We start from the raw sequence: 19,848 nt of genomic DNA, 5'->3' as shown, positions 1-19,848 counted from the left end.
TACTCAAGACATTGTGCTTATTAACCTCTCTGGGATATGTGGAACACTAGCGTCCCACCTGGCCAAAAGCCAGTGAAAATGCAGAGTGCCAAATTCAAATAAATGACTATAAAAATCTAACTTTCATGAAATCACACATGTAAGATACCAAATTAAAGCTACACATATTGTGAATCCAGCCAACATGTCAGATTTCAAAAGGTTTTTCGGCAAAAGCAAACTATGCTATTATCTGAGGGTAGCACCTCCATAAACAAAGAGAGAACATATTTCAACCCTGCAGGCGTGACACAAAACACAGAAATAAAAATATAAATCATGCCTTACCTTTGACGAGCTTCTTCTGTTGGCACTCCAATATGTCCCATAAACATCACAAATGGTCCTTTTGTTCGATTAATTACGTCGATATATATCCACAATGTTATTTGGCGCGTTTGATCCAGAAAAACACTGGTTCCAACTTGCGCAACGTGATGACAAAATATCTCAAACGTTACCTGTAAACTTTGCCAAAACATTTCAAATTACTTTTGTAATACATTATTATAATACTACAGAAAACCTTGCCCAGGTTACTGTTCACACAAATGCTTCTGTAATTGTTAGGTTCAAATTTGTCTCCGTTCTTAAAGATTGGGTTTATGAGTCTTTGATTCCAGATGTCAGGGAAATAACCTACACTCAGGATCGAATTAAACTGTTTTAAAATAGCCAATTGACATTTTAAGCTAATTTGAGCATCTCATTTAGGATGCCATCAGGTCCGCATGCTTTTTAAATTTGAGGGCCTGAAGTTTCTTATAGAGCTCCTGGTCAGTAATTGGGGAGTCCAATGGATTTCGATAGGCCTTTATAGCTTTCCATTCAACTTCTAATGAATTTGGCATTTTTGTGTCACTTTGAACTGTGTTGTAGAGTGTTTTAAAATGAGTTGTCCATATGTCACTATTTTGTATCGCTAGTTCCTCTCATTTTTGTGTCACTTTGAACTGTGTTGTAGAGTGTTTTAAAATGAGTTGTCACTATTTTGTATGGCTAGTTCCTCTTGTTTTTGTGTCACTTTGAACTGTGTTGTAGAGTGTTTTAAAATGGGTCCATATGTCACTATTTTGTATCGCTAGTTCCTCTTGTTTTGATTTTTAGATTATTTTCACATTTTGAAGTTGTTTGTTTAAGGCCTCCTCAGCTGCTTGTTGTTGTACTGTGCTTTGTTGGTTATGAGTGTACATTTCTAGAGTTTTAAAGTCTCACAGTAATGAAGGCGTACTTCACCATTATTTGGGTCTCTGTACTTTTGGTTTGATTGTGTCCTAAGTTCTTTCCTTATAGTTATACAATCTGCTTCAAACCAGTTGTCATCTGTGGTCTTTTTTGTTATCAATTTCAGTTGTGCTTCTTTTGCCATTTGCCTGAATATATAGTTGATGTTTTCTACTGCTAGCCTTCTTTACTGTGAGTGGATGTGGTATCCAGAAAGTTATCTAAGAGAGAGTTATCTCCTCTGAGTAATATGGGGATTCTGAGTGGGGATATATATTGCGCAAAGGAACACATTTTTTTCTGTCAGTACAAATCATTTTTTCAGTTTGATCCAGTTGTGATATTTACCAATTTTGAGGGGATCAATTAGATTTTGTAGTCGGATTTGTACCAAATGATCAATCCTCCAGAGTCTCTGCCTCTATTGACAGAGCTGTGTTTCTATGACGACTCAATTACCTTGTATCCTGTGGGACAGTGAGTGACAACGTCTGCTTTACATCATGTCTCCTGCAGAACGATGACGGCAACATCTTAAAAATATTTTTGGAACTCCAATGCTAAACTCTTCAGTCCAAAGGTTGATGAGTTTAGGCCCTGAATGTTCCACATGCTAACTGATAGTGATTTCATGTTGCAAAAAGAAAGAATAGCACAGTCAGAAATACAGTAACTACTAAGTTGTTAAGAGTGTGATGAACAGGATAACAGCAAACAGTTGTTCTGTTATATATATATATATATACAGTGGGGCAAAAAAGTATTTAGTCAGCCACCAATTGTGCAAGTTCTCCCACTGAAAAAGATGAGAGAGGCCTGTAATTTTCATCATAGGTACTTATGACTTAATGAATTTATTTGCAAATTATGGTGGAAAAAAATCCCAGAACCACACGGGGGGACCTAGTGAATGACCTGCAGAGAGCTGGGACCAAAGTAACAAAGCCTACCATCAGTAACACACTACGCCGCCAGGGACTCAAATCCTGCAGTGCCAGACGTGTCCCCCTGCTTAAGCCAGTACATGTCCAGGCCCGTCTGAAGTTTGCTAGAGAGCATTTGGATGATCCAGAAGAAGATTGGGAGAATGTCATATGGTCAGATGAAACCAAAATAGAACTTTTTGATAAAAACTCAACTCGTCGTGTTAGGAGGAAAAAGAATGCTGAGTTGCATCCAAAGAACATCATACATACTGTGAAGCATGGGGGTGGAAACATCATGCTTTGGGGCTGTTTTTCTGCAAAGGGACCAGGACGACTGATCCGTGTAAAGGAAAGAATGAATGGGGCCATGTATCGTGAGATTTTGAGTGAAAACCATCAGCAAGGGCATTTAAGATGAAACGTGTCTGGGTCTTTCAGCATGACAATGATCCCAAATACACTGCCCGGGCAATGAAGGAGTGGCTTCGTAAGAAGCATTTCAATGTCCTGGAGGGGCCTAGCCAGTCTCCAGATCTCAACCCCATAGAAAATCTTTGGAGGAAGTTGAAAGTCCGGGTTGCCCAGCAACAGCCCCAAAACATCACTGCTCTAGAGGAGATCAGCATGGAGGAATGGGCCAAAATACCAGCAACAGTGTGTGAAAACCTTGTGAAGACTTACAGAAAACATTTGACCTCTGTCATTGCCAACAAAGGGTATATAACAAAGTATTGAGATAAACTTTTGTTATTGACCAAAAACTTATTTTCCACCATAATTTACAAATAAATTCATAATAAATCCTACAATGTCATTTTCTAGATTTTTTTTTCTCATTTTGTCTGTCATAGTTGAAGTGTACCTATGATGAAAATTACAGACCTCTCTCATCTTTTTAAGTGGGAGTACTTGCACAATTGGTGGCTGACTAAATACTTTTTTGCCCCACTGTATATATATATATAAATACTCACTGAACAAGTAAACCTTTAGTACAACAGGTGTGTGTGTGTGTGCGTGTAGTGCAGATGTACTGTTTAATCTCACTCAATCCTACAGGGTTCTCTTGTCCTCTGAGGACCTCCACATAGCTGCGCTGGTCCTGCTGTTGTGCCCGGGGGAGTGGAGGGGGGCCAGGTCTGGGCCAGGGGGGCTTCCTGTCTGGTCTGGTAGAGGTGGTGTTCTGGTGCAGGGTAGTAGGCTGGGCCCGGTCCAGTCTGGCTAAGCTGATGGAAGTGGTGATGCTCTGGTGGAGGGTAGGACCTGTGGGGTGCGCTGGGTCTGGTGGGGCGTTGAAGGGGCCTGGGGCTCCTTGGTGGTGCAGTGGTCTGGTAGGCTTCTCTGGGGGGGGTCCTCTGTCCAGTGCGGCATGGGGTGTTTGTCTACCAAGTGTCACACCCTTTAGAGACTTGGCAAACATTCCTACTGTCTGCTTCCTCAGGTAGGAGTGGTCGTGCAGATGCTCTGGGGTGATTGTTGGGTAGTGAGCAATGTACATATTCGGGAGTAGGCCACACCCTCTGACGTCAGCGTTAAGTTTATGAATGGTATGGGAATTAATGTCTTTGCGGGGTGGCAGAGTAGAGATGGTGATGTGGGAGTTGGGGAACCACTCAAAGGCCCTCTCTGCTACTCTGTTGACCAGGCTGCCTACTCTCTCCTGCTCCTCTCTCAGGTTGTTGGTGCCGCTGTGAATAATAATGTGGCCTGGTGTACCAAAGTCAGCCTGGGACTGGATGTGGAGTGCATGTTGTTGGACACCTTATGGTGCGGGAAGAGTTTGGCCACCTCAGTGGGTTTTACCAGAGTAGTGGGTGTACGGTGTGGGGCTTGGAAACAGGGCCTGTGTACGGGGGGGTGTCAGGGGGGCCCAGAAAGCTTCTCTCTGTAGTTGGTGTCCCCGCTTCCTTGTTGACTGGGGGTGTGAGTAAAGGGTGGTTGGTATGGGAAGGGGTTGTGGATGAGAGTGGGTCAGTGGGGGTGTTAGGGGTGGTGAAGGGCTGTAGCTTCTCTCTGGGTGTCACGGCCGTCAAAAGAAGTGGACCAAATTACAGAGTTGTGAACGTACAGTTTATTCTATTATAAAATGTCGCCAACAAAAAAACTAACGAAAGAAACAACCGTGAAGCTTACAGTGCCACAAACAAAGATAACTACCCACCCTGAAAAGAGGGAAAAATGGCTACTTAAGTATGATTCCCAATCAGAGACAACGATAGACAGCTGTCCCTGATTGAGAACCATACCCGGCCAAAACATAGAAATAAAGAAACCTAGAAAACAAAAAATAGAATGCCCACCCCACATCACACCCTGACCTAACCAAATAGAGAAATAAAACGGCTCTCTAAGGTCAGGGTGTGACACTGGGAGGCTCTACAATATGTTCTCTATGCTCTAACTCAAATCAAATCAAATGTATTTAAATAGCCCTTCGTACATCAGCTGATATCTCAAAGTGCTGTACAGAAACCCAGCCTAAAACCCCAAACAGCAAGCAATGCAGGTGTAGAAGCACGGTGGCTAGGAAAAACTCCCTAGAAAGGCCAAAACCTAAGAAGAAACCTAGAGAGGAACCAGGCTATGGGGGGTGGCCAGTCCTCTTCTGGCTGTGCTGGGTGGAGATTATAACAGAACATGGCCAAGATGTTCAAATGTTCATAAATGACCAGCATGGTCAAGTAATAATAATCACAGTAGTTGTCGAGGGTGCAGCAAGTCAGCACCTCAGGAGTAAATGTCAGTTGGCTTTTCATAGCCGATCATTAAGAGTATCTCTACCACTCCTGCTGTCTCTAGAGAGTTGAAAACAGCAGGTCTGGGACAGGTAGTACGTCCGGTGAACAGGTCAGGGTTCCATAGCCGCAGGCAGAACAGTTGAAACTGGAGCAGCAGCACGGCCAGGTGGACTGGGGACAGCAAGGAGTCATTATGCCAGGTAGTCCCGAGGCATGGTCCTAGGGCTCAGGTCCTCCGAGAGAAAGAGAGAATTAGAGAGAGCATACTTAAATTCACACAGGACACTGGATAAGACAGGAAAAGTACTCCAGATATAACAAACTGACCCTAGTCACCCGACACAAACTACTGCAGCATAAATACTGGAGGCTGAGACAGGAGGGGTCAGGAGACACTGTGGCCTCCTTTGCCATCTCCTCCTTTACTTGCACTGTTCTCTCCTCATGGTGGCCTTTACATCCTCAAGCGCTATGGTAAGGCTCTCTCTCAGCTCCTGGACAGAGTTCTTCATGTGGGTCCTGCACTGATTGATCTGGCCCTGAAGAAGCTCTGTGTCTGGGCTGGAGGTGGTGTAGCTGGGGGGCTGCTCCTTCAGCACAGTAACCCACACCTCTAACAGAGCCAACCTGTCTCTCAGCAGGCTGATGGTGGTGTGATCTTGGCTCTGGTGGTCGTAGGCAGGCAGGGGCAGGATAGACCTGTTGTGTGGGTCTGGGCTCCTGCAGCTGGAGAGCTTGAGGTGAGGGGAGAGGTCGGGGGTCATTTTTGGTTTCCGCTATCTTCCTTAGTGTGGAGAAGACCTTTCAAAAAATAGCTAAGTGCATTCTCACTGCCCTGGACCATGACAGTTCCGTTCTGGTACATGTTTACCGTCAGAAACCTGTTTCCCTTGTCCTTCTTGCTGTCCTCAAAAATGTGGATTTGTCTTCTCTTGCAGATGCCTTTCTTTGTCTTGCAGCTGAAATGCCTGGTTACAGCTGTATGCCAGGCAGTAGGGTGGTCTGTGTAAAATAACAGGTTTGTAACAGTCCTGTTGCATGAGCAGTCGGCAAACAAAGTTTCCAGGTTCTCCCTCAGAATTCTGTGTTTAAAATGGATTCTTTCCTTCTCTGATTTGATTTCTGCTGGAAATTATAAAAAAATAGGGGGAAAGTCACTCAGTCACTGCTGCTGGTGCTGCTAGCGCTGCCTCATTGGCCATGTTGATATGGTTACCACCAGCAAACAGTTGGAGCTAGACGGTAAGATAGCTGACACATATTTGGCTAGCTAGCGCGATTAAGATTGGTCTTTTAACTCACTCTCGTGTCAATCTTTTCCTCCTGTTATGATCTTCAGTTGTACAATTTGATTGCCTATACATTTTTTGCTAATTTAGTCTTGTTAATCTCACTCTTAACAACCAGAATGTTATAACAAGTCAGGAGCTGTTCTTCTGCATGACTTCTCTCATTCTCTCTCTGTCTCTCTCTCTAGTGAAAACATCAAACTATGACATATTTGAGATTCTTCAAAGTAGCCACCCTTTGCCTTGATGATAGCTTTGCACACTCTTGGCATTCTCTCAACCAGCTTCATGAGGTAGTGATCTGGAATGCATTGTTAAAATTTCATTTCTTCTTAATGCGTTTGAGCAAATCAGTTATGTTTTGACATGGTACGATTGGTTACAGAAGAAATCCCTATCTGGTAAAATACAACATCCATGTTATGATATAGCTCAAATAAGCATAGAGAAACGACAGTCCATCATTACTTTAAGACATGAAGGTCAGTAAATCCAGAACATTTTAAGAACTTTGAAAGTTTCTTCAAGTGCAGTCGCAAAAACCATCGATCGCTATGATGAAACTGGCTCACATGAGGATCGCCACAGGAAAGGAAGACCCGGAGTTACCTCTGCTACAGAGGATAAGATCCTTAGAGTTACCAGCCTCATAAATTGCAGCCCAAATCAATGCTTCACAGAGTTCAAGTAGCAGACACATCTCAACATCAACTGTTCAGAGGAAACTGCGTGAATCAGGCCTTCATGGTCAAATTGCTGCAAATAAACCACTACTAATGGACACCAATAAGAAAAAGAGACTTGCTTGGGTCAAGAAACACGAGCAATGGACATTAGACCAGTGGAAATCTGTCCTTCGTCTGATGAGTCCAAATTTGAGATTTTTGAGATTTTTGGTTCCAACCGCTGTCGTTGTGAGATGCAGAGTAGGTGAACGGATGATCTCCACATGTGTGGTTCCCACCGTGAAGCATGGACAAGGCGGTTTGATGGTGTGGGGGTGCTTTGCTGTGTAAGGGCTATTTGACCAGGGAGAGTGATGGATGCTGCATCAGTTGACATGACCTCCACAATCACCCGATCTCAACCCAATTTAGATGGTTTGGGATAAGTTGAACCGCGGAGTGAAGGAAATGTAGCCAACAAGTGCTCAGCATATATGGGAACTCCTTCAAGACTGTTGGAAGAGTATTCCTCATGAAGCTGGTTGAGAGAATGCCATATATATATATATATATATATATATATATATATATATATATATATATATATATATACATACATACATACATACATACATACATACATACATACATACATACATACATACATACATACATACATACATACATACATACATACATACATACATACATACATACATACATACATACATACATACATACATACATACATACATACATACATACATACATACATACATACATACATACATACTACCATTCCAAAGTTTGGGGTCACTTAGAAATGTCCTTGTTTTTGAAAGAAAAGCATGGTGACGAGGCGACTCTGGGATGCTAGCCTTCTAGGCAGAGTTGCAGAGAAAAAGCCATATCTCAGACTGAACAGATGGGCAAAATGGGTAAAATAACACAGACACTGGACAGAGGAACTCTGCCTAGAAGGCCAGGATCCCGGAGTCGCCTCTTCTCTGTTGACGTTGAGACTGGTGTTTTGTGGGTACTATTTAAAGAAGCTGCTAGTTGTGGACTTGTGAGACATCTGTTTCTCAAACTAGACACTAATGTACTTGTCCTCTTTTCAGTTGTGCACCGGGGCACCCCACTCCTCTTTCTATTCTGGTTTGAGCCAGTTTGCACTGTTCTATGAAGGGAATAGTACACAGCGTTGTATGAGATCTTCAGTTTCTTGGCAATTTCTATCATGGAATAGCCTTCATTTCTCAGAACAAGAGTAGACTGACGGGTTTCAGAAGAAAGTTATTTGTTGAGCCTGTAATCGAACCCACAAATGATGATGCTCCAGATACTCAACTAGTCTAAATAAGGCCAACTTTATTGCTTCTTTAATCAGGACAACAGTTTTCAGCTGTGCTAACATAACTGCAAAATGATTTTCTAACACAACGTTCCATTGGAACACATTGGTTGCTGATAATGGGTCTCTCTACGCCTATATAACTATTCCATCAAAAATCTGCAGTTTCCAGCTACAATAGGCATTTACAACATGAACAACGTCTACACTGTATTTCTGATCAATTTGATGCTATGGACAAAAAAAATCTCTTTTGAATGGTAGTGTACATCTGATTAAACATTGAATTTGTCCTTAATCGTATTAGCCCATAGAAACACATTGAATAACAGATTCAAACATGAACAAATTGTCAAAGATGAAATTAAAAGGAAGTATGTTTTGATAATAAAAAAATTGAAAAGTAATTTATCGAGGAATTACCCGTATGCCTCTTGATGTGGAAACGCACTACTCATCATCGGTTCGTTTGCAGTGGTCGGCTCCCTATTTGGCATTCATAGTGGAGGTGGACGCGTCCGAGGCTGGGATAGGAGCTGTGCTCTCTCAGGGCTCCGGTACGCCACCGAAGCTCCGCCCCTGTGCCTTCTTCTCGAAGAAGCTCAGCCCGGCGGAGCGAAAATATTACGTGGGGGACCGGGAGCTGTTGGCTGTCGTCAAGGCCATGAAGGCATGGAGACATTGGCTTGAGGTGGCTAGACACCCTTTTCTCATCTGGACTGACCACTGCAATCTGGAGTACATCCGGGCAGCGAGGAGACTGAACCCTCATCAGGCAAGGTGGGCCATGTTCTTTACCCGTTTTGTTTTCACCCTGTCCTACAGACCAGGTTCCCAGAACGTGAAGGCAAAATTATTTTCTAAAATGATTTTCGAACACAACGTTCCACTATCCCAACTGTATGACACAGAGGAGCGGCCCATGAATCCCACTCCCATACTCCCGGCCTCCTGCCTGATGGTGGTGGTAGTGCGGGAGCTGGACATTGAACAGGCATTACCTGCAGAGCCCAATCCCCTCCAGTAGGGTCGTCTGTACGTTCCGTCTACTGTCCGTGACCGGTTGATCTATTGGGCCCACACGTCAACCTCCTCTGGTCATCCTGCGATCGGTCGGACGGTGTTTGGTTGGGAAGCACTAGTGGCCTACCTTGGCCAAGGATGTGGGTTTATGTTTCCTCCTGCTCGGTGTGCGCCCAGTGTAAGGCTCCTAGGCACCTGCCCAGAGGGAAACTACCTTGGTCGCACCTGTCGGTGGATTCCCCCCCCCCCCACAGGGAAACACCACAATCCTGGTCGTTGTGGATTGGTTCTCTAAGTCCTGCTGTCTCCTCCCTCTGAGTAATGGGCGGGTGGGGAGAGTGAACCAGGATGTGGGCAGGTTTCTGCGGTCGTATTGCCAGGATCGGCCGGGGGAGTGGGCAGCGTTCGTGCCCTGGGACGAGTTGGCTCAGAACTCGCTCCGCCACTCATCCACTAACCTCTCCCCCTTCCAATGCGTACTGGGATACCAGCCGGTTCTGGTGCAGTGGCATCAGAGTCAGACCGAGGCTCCTGCGGTGGACGTCTGGTTCAGGCGTGTGGAGGAGACATGGGACGCAACCCATGTTCACCTCCAGCTGGCCATGCTGCACCAGAAAACCAGCGCAGACCGTCACCACAGTGAGGCCCCGGTGTTCGCACTGGGGGACCGGGTCTGGCTCTCGACCCTCCACCTGCCCCTCCACCTGCCCTGCCGGAAGCTGGGTCCGCGGTTTGTGGGGCCATTTAAAGTACTGAGGAGAGTGAACGAGGTTTGTTATAGGTTACAGCTCCCCCTGATTACCGTATTAACCCCTCGTTCCATGTGTCTCTCCTCAGGCCGGTGGTGGTTGGCTCGCTCCAGCAGTCTGAGGTGCGGGAGGTTCCTCTGCCCCTTGGATGGGACCCCTCGGTCTATACTGGATTCGAGGCGTCGGGCGAGGGGCCTTCAGTACCTCGTGGGGTGGGAGGGGTACGGTCCTTAGGAGAGGTGCTGGGTTCCGGTGGAGGAATTGTTGGACCCTTCAATGCTGCGGGAGTTCCACCGTCTCTGCCTGGATCGCCCTGCGCCTCGCCCTCCGGGTTGTCCCCAAGGCCGGCGTCGGTGCGCTGCTGGAACCGCGTGTCAAGGGGGGGTACTGTCACGACTTCCGCCGAAGTCGGGTCCTCTCCTTGTTCGGGCGGCGCTCGGCGGTCGGCCTTCCTGCCATCATCGATCCACTTTTCATTTTCCATGTGTTTTGTCTTGCTTTTCCTCACACCTGGTTTCAATTCCCTCAATTACTTGTTGTATATTTAACCCTCTGTTCCCCCCCATGTCTTTGTGTGGGATTGTTTATTGTAGTGCTTGTGCACGTACCCCGTGAGCTCACAACGGGTTATTTTTGTGCGTATTTATCTTCTTGTTCTGGATGCCGTTGGTTTTGCATAATAAATCTCCGGTTATCACCCAGTTCTGCTCTCCTGCACCTTCTCTGTTGCCAATTACGCACCCGCTGCAGTCATATTAGTGTGTAGCCCAAACCGCTCTTATGCTACAGACATTTTTTGGTGAGAAGAACGATTTTCTGTATGTGTTCTTGTCTGACAAACACCACTGTAGCTCAGCCACCTTCTATCACAGATATGGAAGACCAACATTGGTGTATGCGTTGGATTTAGACGCAGCCTATACAAAAACAGATATCTCTAGCTTAAACAGACGGATGTCATTTTATGTTATTATGCCTCGATCGGAGCATGGGGGGCCACAAACGGAGAAATAATTTTTTATACAAAAATATATATAATAATAAATATGCCCAGCTCATGAGGCCCATTGATGATGTGAGGCCTCTTTTGCCTCATGGTATATCCCCCACTGTACATTACCAACAATATAAATAAGATCAAATATTAGATAAATGATCAAATGTGTCGGTACCCTCATATTAAAGTGTTCTTAATCACAGGTCTTCAATCATTGAAGTGGTTTGATGTGTGAGGGACAAAGGCTACCCTGCTTCATTAGAAGCAGTTAAGTATGGAGAAATTAGCTTCTTATCTGAATCTCACTCAACCAGCACACACTGGAGTCTATAATGTATAGCTAATAGCTAATGAAAATACTGAACACTCTGAATGACCACCACTTTGAGACTGAATCACCTCCTCATGCCTCTACTATTCTCTTTAAGTGGTTTAAATTCAGTTATTCCAGTTGGTTTACAACTAGAACTGAAAATAATGTATGCGTTTGTCTTTCTGCTGAATATGCGGGTTGTGATATGCATTTCTACTCTCCTAGTGCAGAATCTTGTTGTAATGTAATCTCTTGTTTGCAGAGTCTGATTGTACTACATCCTACTGTAGAATCTTTACTTATGAATATGTTTTTTTTTTGCAGAGTCTGATGTGGCAAGTTTTGACGGCAGCGGCTGCTTGCTCTACAAGTTCAGCCCCAACCCAACACCAATTCGAACAGCCAAAGACAGTATCTCTCTGAAGTTCAAAACCCTGCAGAACTCTGGGACACTGATACACACAGAGGGACTACACGATCGCAGCCTCACGCTGGAGTTGCACAAAGGAACACTTTTACTCCACCTCAGAAAAGGTACAGTACTAATCACAGTACCATCCCATAATATCCTACAGCGTCTACTCTACTTTTTATGCGATGTATGGTTTTCACAGTTAGGCACGTGTTTAGTGCCGACTCAGCGGTTTCAGGAGATTAGCGTACTGTAGTAAAAACGATACATTGACTACTTAGTACGTACAGCACAGCAGAGCCGGAAAAGAACGTTTGAAGTGGGGCTGAACTTCAAGTGGGTACTGTGTTGTCTGGGAGCCAGCTTGTCGAAGGCATCGACATATGCTACACCTCTTAGCAGGACCATCTGTCTATTGCATACTACACCTCCCAGCTTGCCCTCCTCCCAGCCTTGCTCAGCCTAGCGCTCCACTAGGATAGAAGGAGGGCAGGAGAGACACCTCTCTCTCTGTCTCTACAGGGAGGTTAGTGCTTAGTGCAGATCTACTTTACTAAACTTTTACGGAGCGTACAAGACACACACACACGCACGCACAGAGCACATGGAGCACACAGAGCACATGGAGTACACAGAGCACATGGAGCACACAGAGCACATGGAGCACACAGAGCACATGGAGCACACATGGAGCACTGTAGTGCAGATGTACTGTCAGCACATTAAGCATGTCTAATACTCTGTTGGCCTACATAGGATTGTTGAGACAGTTAAGATAATTTAGGGGCACAACAATATACTTACTGAATTATTTAGGTCAGGATACCTTGTTGCTGGATATGGTAGTTTGCTGTATACTGTAGTTGGTTAGGATATCTAATCCCAAAACCCAATAAAGGGTCTTTTCAATGATGCTCTGTTATTCATTAGTAGTGGTAGACCTAAAAATTTAACTGGACAATCTTTTTCTGGAAAGACATGATTTTCAAAATAGAAGGATGGGGAAAAGAGAAAGCAAGTGGATCTGTGCCAAAAACAGAATAAAAGGTCAAAAACAATCATCGTAAATCAAACTACTTGAGAGGATCAAATTGCCTGCTGGACTAAATCAATCAAAATGGCCATAGGCTACAGTATCTATCATCGTGATTTATTTTTTTCAAATTCCATGTTACAGTGCATTGATGACTGAGGCCTAACTGAAGACGGTTGTGAGACCACAATCTATTTGAGTGACAAAGATGTTTGAGCATTTCATTTCTGGTGGAAGTAGATACTTACACACCTGGATAGGCAGGCACTCTTGTCTGAGCATAGTGTGGACATTTCAAAAGTCTGTTTGTAGGAGTTTATACCCATTTGTGATTTAACATTTATTTGACCAGGTTTTCCCCATCGAGGTCAAAATACCTCCTCCATATATCTCTTCCAACAACAGCTTATAGGCACTCCCTCTAGGCAGTTCTAAGTTAGGTTCACTCTCTAGAGCAGGGCAAAGGCCGGCCCAGAGGCCGTATGCGGCGACCTGATTCAAAAAGAATTTGCGATTAGTCAAGTTTTGAAAGACATATTTTGTTATTCAAACTAAAAGCCCAATGAATACTGGCCTTTGTGTAATGATTGAACTCCCACCGCTTGTGGGACATTTATTTTGAAGGCACGTATAAATAACAACTGCACGAGGACAGACAGTGACTGACAGGCTGACGCACACGTCAAAGTTACAAATGGCGGCTAGCTAGAATTTGTGCAAAGGATTTCAAAGAAAAGGAAAGTAGACAATGAATGTAGGGTGTCCCAGAAAGAGTGGACATCAACAATATTTATTTATTGAGGTATCAGGGAAAGCTCTGTGCCTAGTGTGCAAAGAGAGCATCTCTGTCTTGAAAGACTACAACTTGTCAAGGCACTTCCAGATGAAGTGTGCAGAGAGATATAGGAATAGGTCTTCTGAGCTGGGGGCAAGTGGATCGAAAGAGTTGCTTTCTCAGTTGCAAAAGCAGCAAGGACTTTTCACAAAACTGCATTCAGCAAACAACGGAATTGTGAGAGCTCGCTATGTACCACAAAACTGCTAAACATAGCAAGCCATTCGCTGAGGGTGAATTCATTAAAGAATGTTTAATTGACTCTGCAGCAATACTTTGCCCTGACAAGAAAGAGCTGTTTGAAAATGTTTCCCTGTCAGGACTAATATTGACACGGCGTGCTGAGGACATTGCAGAGAATATGGAACAACAGTTGAAAGACAAGATAAAGGATTTCACCTATTTCTCCTGGGCCCTGGATGAGAGCAGTGATGCACGTGACCCGGTGCAGTGGTTGATATTATTACGAGGCATAACCCCAGAGACTTTGAAATTACAGAGGAGCTTGCCTCAGTGCAGTCAATGAAATCGGGAAATATTTGTTGGAGGAGGTTAATAAGTCTGTGGCAAAGCTGGAACTGAGTTTTGAAAAGTTATCCAGTGTGACCACTGATAGCTGCCCAAACTTAACAGGAAAAAACATTGGCTTTTTGAAAAGGATACAAGATCAAGTAGCTGAGTTGAACCCAGATCAGAAAATTATTTTCCTGCAATGCATTATTCATTAGGAGGTGCTCTGTTAATGTGTTCTGAAAATAAGCCATGTTGTGGATACAAAACTAAAGTGATACACTTCATAAGAGCAAAATCTTTAAACCACAGGCAGTTTGTCTCACAGTTTGAAGAGACAGAGTCGGGTGATGCAGATCTCCCCTACCACACAAACACGAGATGGCTGAGTTTGGGGAAGGTGCTTAAAAAGGGTGTGGGACCTGAAGTCGGAGATTGCTGAGTTTTTGCTAATGAAAGGAAAATATGTGGATTTCCCTCAACTGCAAGATAAAGAATGGTTGTCTGATTTTGCCTTCCCAGTGGACATCATGTCCCTCATGAATGAACTGAATTACAAACTACAAGGGAAGGGTCTTTTTGCACATCAGATGTACAACCTTGTCAAAGCCTTTAAGGGAAATTTACCTGCAACTTGAGCTTATCGATCTTCAGTCTCATACAGTGATTGGAGAACTATTGGAGAACTATTCGAAACAGTGTCTCTGACGAGGTTCTATGCATCTCTTGATGACTTTCCAAAGATTAGGAGTCATGCTCAGAAGATGTTTGTACTGTTTGGGTCAACCTACGTATGTGAACAGACATGTTCAGTGATGAAATATAAGAAGTCAAGGCGCAGATCACCTCTTACTGACTCTCACCTCTCAGCAATCCTGCGCATAGCGACGTCAGAAACTATACCTGACTTCACTGCTCTAGTCAATGCCCATCAGAGACTTCACTCCTCACACTGATTGAGAAGTTTAAATGTAATGTTGAGCTCTCTCTCTCTCTCTTGTGTTTTTGTGCATACCCGTTAATAAGAGTTCTGTCCATGGTGCTGAATGCACAGTGTACTTTTCCCTCTGTGTAGTTCATTGCATGTTAAATAATGAAAATACCTACCAAAAGGAGAACACCGATGTGGTTTATTTCTGTGCTTGTTAAAAAGTAAAATAAGTAGCCTATCTGGACGTGATTTCCAGTAGATATATCTGTCAACACAGTCATACACATGATGTATACTCCTGTAATATGATTCTGGCCCGCGATGGCAAAAAATATATTCTAATGTGGTCCTCCATGGAAAATAATTGCCCAGGCCTGCTCTAGAGCCTAGAGTCTACGTATTGCCTTTTCTGTTCTATCTTAGAGCCCTGCCACCTGCTCGCCCCCAGACACCTCTCCAACAAACTGAATTCAAACTGAATTCCCTCAACAGCAGTTTCATTTCCCCTGCAATCGCTGTTTTCCTCTCCACCCTGTGATTGAATCGAGCTGATTGTCAACGTGCTGACAGTAAACCGCAGTTCAGCTCTGTCATTTGAAAGGAGAAAATGAAAACCATCCGTTGTTTATGACGACATGTTATTCTGCTTATCCTGACATGGACCGGCGCTGACAAAAGCAATGCGTCTCCGACTCAATCAAAGTGCTTGTCTGAAACGCACTCCATCTCCGTATTTGACGTCACTTCACTGTTTTCCTCTTTCCCTCGTCATTCATCAGGCTTTTTCACATTTTTATCCCAATCCTCACCCCTCTCTCCCTCCCCCTCTCTCTCTTTCCAATTTGCTTCTCATGCAGTAATTTGCCATTTGCAGTTGTATCCTCTCTGTCTGCTCTGTCTGTCTCTGCTACTCTTCCTCTCCGTGCCACCCCACCCCCTGACATGAATGTAACGTTGTGTCTATTTCATCCGTGTGCTGCTTCCTCTGCTTGATATCAATCAATGCTGGGTCAAATTGGCACGATCTCTTGAAATACAGCATGATTTCATTTGACACAGGTGCTCTCTTCTGTCCTCTGTCTGTCTGCCTGTCTCTCTCTGGGCCTTGCAGTTTGTAGACTGTGTAATTTAGGTCAGTACCTCTGACTGTGTGTTAGCCCTGAAGCTATGGTGCAAACAGCCCTTTTACAGCGTTAAATCCTGAAATGAAACAGTCCCAATACAGGAAAGCATTGAGATTGAGTCCTCTATACAGGATGGTAAAAGTGCCTTGAAAGCATCAGGCATCCAATATGCCATTAGTAACTGGAGCATACTGTACCTCTCGTACCCACAACGCTGATGTATGTCACAATATTACAATAACAATGTAGAGGAGACGGAGATGGTTATCTGGGGGATTGTCCTCTCCTCTCTCTACTACAATAACGGGTGTCATTCCCCTGTCAAGACGCTTTCTCTGCACAGTTTCTGTTATCGTGATGGCTAGCTTGAAGTGAAACGCTAGTCGCCTTGTGGTGTCCCCCAAATGGCACCCTATTCCCTATAGTGCACACTGCCCAATGGGCGCTGGTCAAAAGTAGTGCACTCAATAGGGGATAGGATGCCATTTGAGACGCGCTGCCCCGTGTTCTTTCTCTTTGAGGTAATCAGTGAGTGCCGTTTGTCAGAGTAGTTTTCACCACAAAGGGCCTTGTCATGGCTGTGTGAGGTAGTGTGAGGAGGGATGGCAGGCCATTCTTTCTCCATCCACTCCTCAGTGGATTGGGAGAGGAGAGATTTACAGTGCTGTAGGGGCACACTGCACTTTAAAGCTGTTACTAAACTGGCTCTGGCAGAAACCTGCATGGAGAACTTGTAGAAAACATGTGCTACTGCTATAGCACCAATTTCATCTGCTCTGTGAGTTACATTCAAACGCACGCTCAAACAAACACATGTTCACACTCTACAGCTTCATTGTGAAATTTCATAAACCCCTACATACCAGTTGTTGAGGAAAACAACCAAACCACTCTCGCGCCTTACATCATGCCCATACAGACATCAAAACACTCAAATACAGTATCCATGTACGAGTGCACACATACACACAGTGTCAACGAAGCTCTGGAAAAGGCTTTTCATGAGTCAACACTGTGCAGCCAACATGAACCAAGGCTGCAGTGCTCACATTGAAAAACATAGGCAGTTCCACGACCAAGGCACAGACAGACAGTCACAGGCTGTTTGCATCCACTTCGCAGCCCGTGCGTGAAAATGAATGAAACGAATGGGCTTGCCAAGATTTATGTCCAGTATCCAAAACCATTCCATTTCCTTTGTAGTTTACATTCATCAAAATGTCGGTTTATATTGTGCCCCACTGGCTCATATTTCATCCCAAATCTTAACTGTCATCTGTAATATTTATTGGATGCAAATATACGAGGGTCATTGTGACCTGCTCCAGTGCATTCTGGATGTGGGGTGGTGATTGTATCCAACAGAGTTACAAATATGTCAGCCGTAAATATTGTAAGGGTACTGTAAATGCGTAGAGGTATATTAAGCGTTGTTTTGTGAACTAAAATCTAAAAGTGTTTTGCTCTGGCCAATTTGAGGAGTCTTTGGTACATTATTGGACTAGCCTATACTCCAAAATGAAACACATTTGAGTAATCCCCTTTGAGTGTGGACTGCCTTATTATGCATACTGGATAGATTGGTTACCTTGTGTTAGATAAACAAAATGTCTATCCACCAGTCTGGGACAGAATGTACAGCTCTAGGTCACGTGTCAAACTCATTCCACCGAGGGCCGGCAGGTTTTTGCACTTGTACTTGATTGATTAGTTAAGGTCACTAATTAGTGAGGAATTCCCCTCGCCAAGTTGTCTAGGTCTTAATTGAAAGGAAAAAGCAAAAACCTGCAGAAACACAGCCCTCTGTGGAATGAGTTTGAGATTTCAGGTATCCCAAATGAAGCACTGGGTAGCAGCAGGAACAGGGTTGGAGAGCCCATGGCACATGGAGTTTGAGCGGAATATCACCTGTCGCTTATCGAGAGCATGCTCCTCAAACAGTGGTTGATGCATGGAGTGAAATAAGTGTTTTTATATTCATTTCTCAGCTGCTCATTTATCAAGCACATGCTCCGCTATAAAACCGAAGTAGCCTACCCGGCATCATTGAAAAACGGACCGGGAAAGTGTGCTCCACCCATTCCCTATTCGAGTACAGATGACATGTCATTTTGTTCCCCCTTGTCTCTGTTCTTGCTCATTTGATAGTGAGACTTTCTAAATTTAAACTAATTTGACATATTACTGAAGACAATATTACATTGAGAATAGTCTGAAGGATGAAAATATGTTGACGAGAGAGTGGACAGCTGTGGAGCCTGAGGCTGCTGAGGGACACAGCTTGTTTTGTTGTTGTTGATTTTCTCAAATGATCGCTAGCCTATAGTCGGATGATGCAGTCCATATATGTTTGGAATTCTAAGGTTTGTATCAACTAAAGCTGCTAAATATCCCTAAATCTAGTATTTATGACCTGTTTCAAATTATCACTTTTATGTTCAACATAGCCACCATATATGCAAACTCACTCTGGAATGGGGAAAAATATCCTTTTTATTTTATTCAGCTATGTTAAATTCTATTCTTCTTACTATAAAATCATATAATATAAAATGTATAAGCATATCTTGTCAGCTAAATGAACAAGCCTACATCCTATGGAATGGAACATAGCCAGATAACATACAGTAGGCCAACTCATATTTTGTTCATCTGAACAGGGGTGCAACTTTCACTGGGGATGGGGGGACATGTCCCCCCCACATTCTGAAATTGCATTTTTGTCCCCCCCCCAGTTTTATCAGTGGAACTGTGTGCTTTAAGACCATGCGGATGCCTCCAATTGGTCGGGTAGGCTGTCTGGAGTGTTTATCCTTAAAAAAAAAAAAAAAAAAATTATATCAATGTAATTGTCTGCATAATTTCCAATCCCACATATATCTCACGCCCTGATCTGTTTCACCTGTCCTTGTGATTGTCTCCACCCTCTCCAGGTGTTGCTTATTTTCCCCAGTGTATTTATCCCTGTGTTTTCTGTCTCTCTGTGCCAGTTCGTCTTGTATGTTTCCAAGTCAACCAGCGTTTTTGCCGTTCTCCTGCTTTTTGCATTCTCCTTTTTCTAGTCCTCCCGGTTTTGACCCTTGCCTGTTTCTGGACTCTGTACCCGCCTGCCTGACCATTCTGCCTGCCTTGACCACGAGCCTGTCTGCCACTCTGTACCTCCTGGAATCTGATCTGGTTTTGACCTTTTTGTCTGTCTACGACCATTCTCCTGCCTACGCCTTTGGATTAATAAACATTGTAAGACTCCAACTATCTGCCTTCTGTGCCTGTATTTGGATCTCGCCCTTTTGTAAATCTATATATTATTTAAAATATATTTTCCTTAGTTATCGTCCCCTAATCCTAGCTCAGTGTCTGCTGTATCCCCCATATAATGTAAATATATTTTAGTTTATTATTTCCCCTAACCCTACCACCCCTCCCCTAACCCTACCACCCCTCCCCCCCTAACCCTACCACCCCTCCCCTCCCCTAACCCTACCACCCCTCCCCTAACCCTACCACCCCTCCCCTAACCCTACTACCCCTCCCCTAACCCTTCCACCCCTCCCCTAACCCTACTACCCGTCCCCTAACCCTACCACCCCTCCCCTAACCCTACTACCCCTCCCCTAATTGGAGTAAATGAATGGATAAACAATTCTTAGGCTTCTACATCCAGCTTATACATACTCTATACATTT

At 44.2% G+C, this 19,848-nt stretch overlaps 1 protein-coding gene across 3 annotated transcripts in view; it reads left to right on the top strand.

The window, feature by feature from the left end:
• The window catches only part of LOC112219673 (contactin-associated protein-like 4), a 211,486-nt gene that overhangs the window by 94,402 nt on the left and 97,236 nt on the right, over positions 1–19,848 (top strand). For all 3 annotated transcript variants that reach the window (XM_024381139.2, XM_024381136.2, XM_024381138.2), the window contains exon 5: positions 11,642–11,851. In XM_024381139.2, the coding sequence (XP_024236907.1) occupies positions 11,642–11,851 (210 nt within the window). The remainder of the gene's footprint in view (positions 1–11,641; positions 11,852–19,848) is intronic.

This window comes from Oncorhynchus tshawytscha, linkage group LG20 (assembly GCF_018296145.1).
Source record: "Oncorhynchus tshawytscha isolate Ot180627B linkage group LG20, Otsh_v2.0, whole genome shotgun sequence".
Taxonomy (NCBI): Eukaryota; Metazoa; Chordata; class Actinopteri; order Salmoniformes; family Salmonidae; genus Oncorhynchus; species Oncorhynchus tshawytscha.
This window is presented reverse-complemented; position numbering and strand designations above follow the sequence as displayed.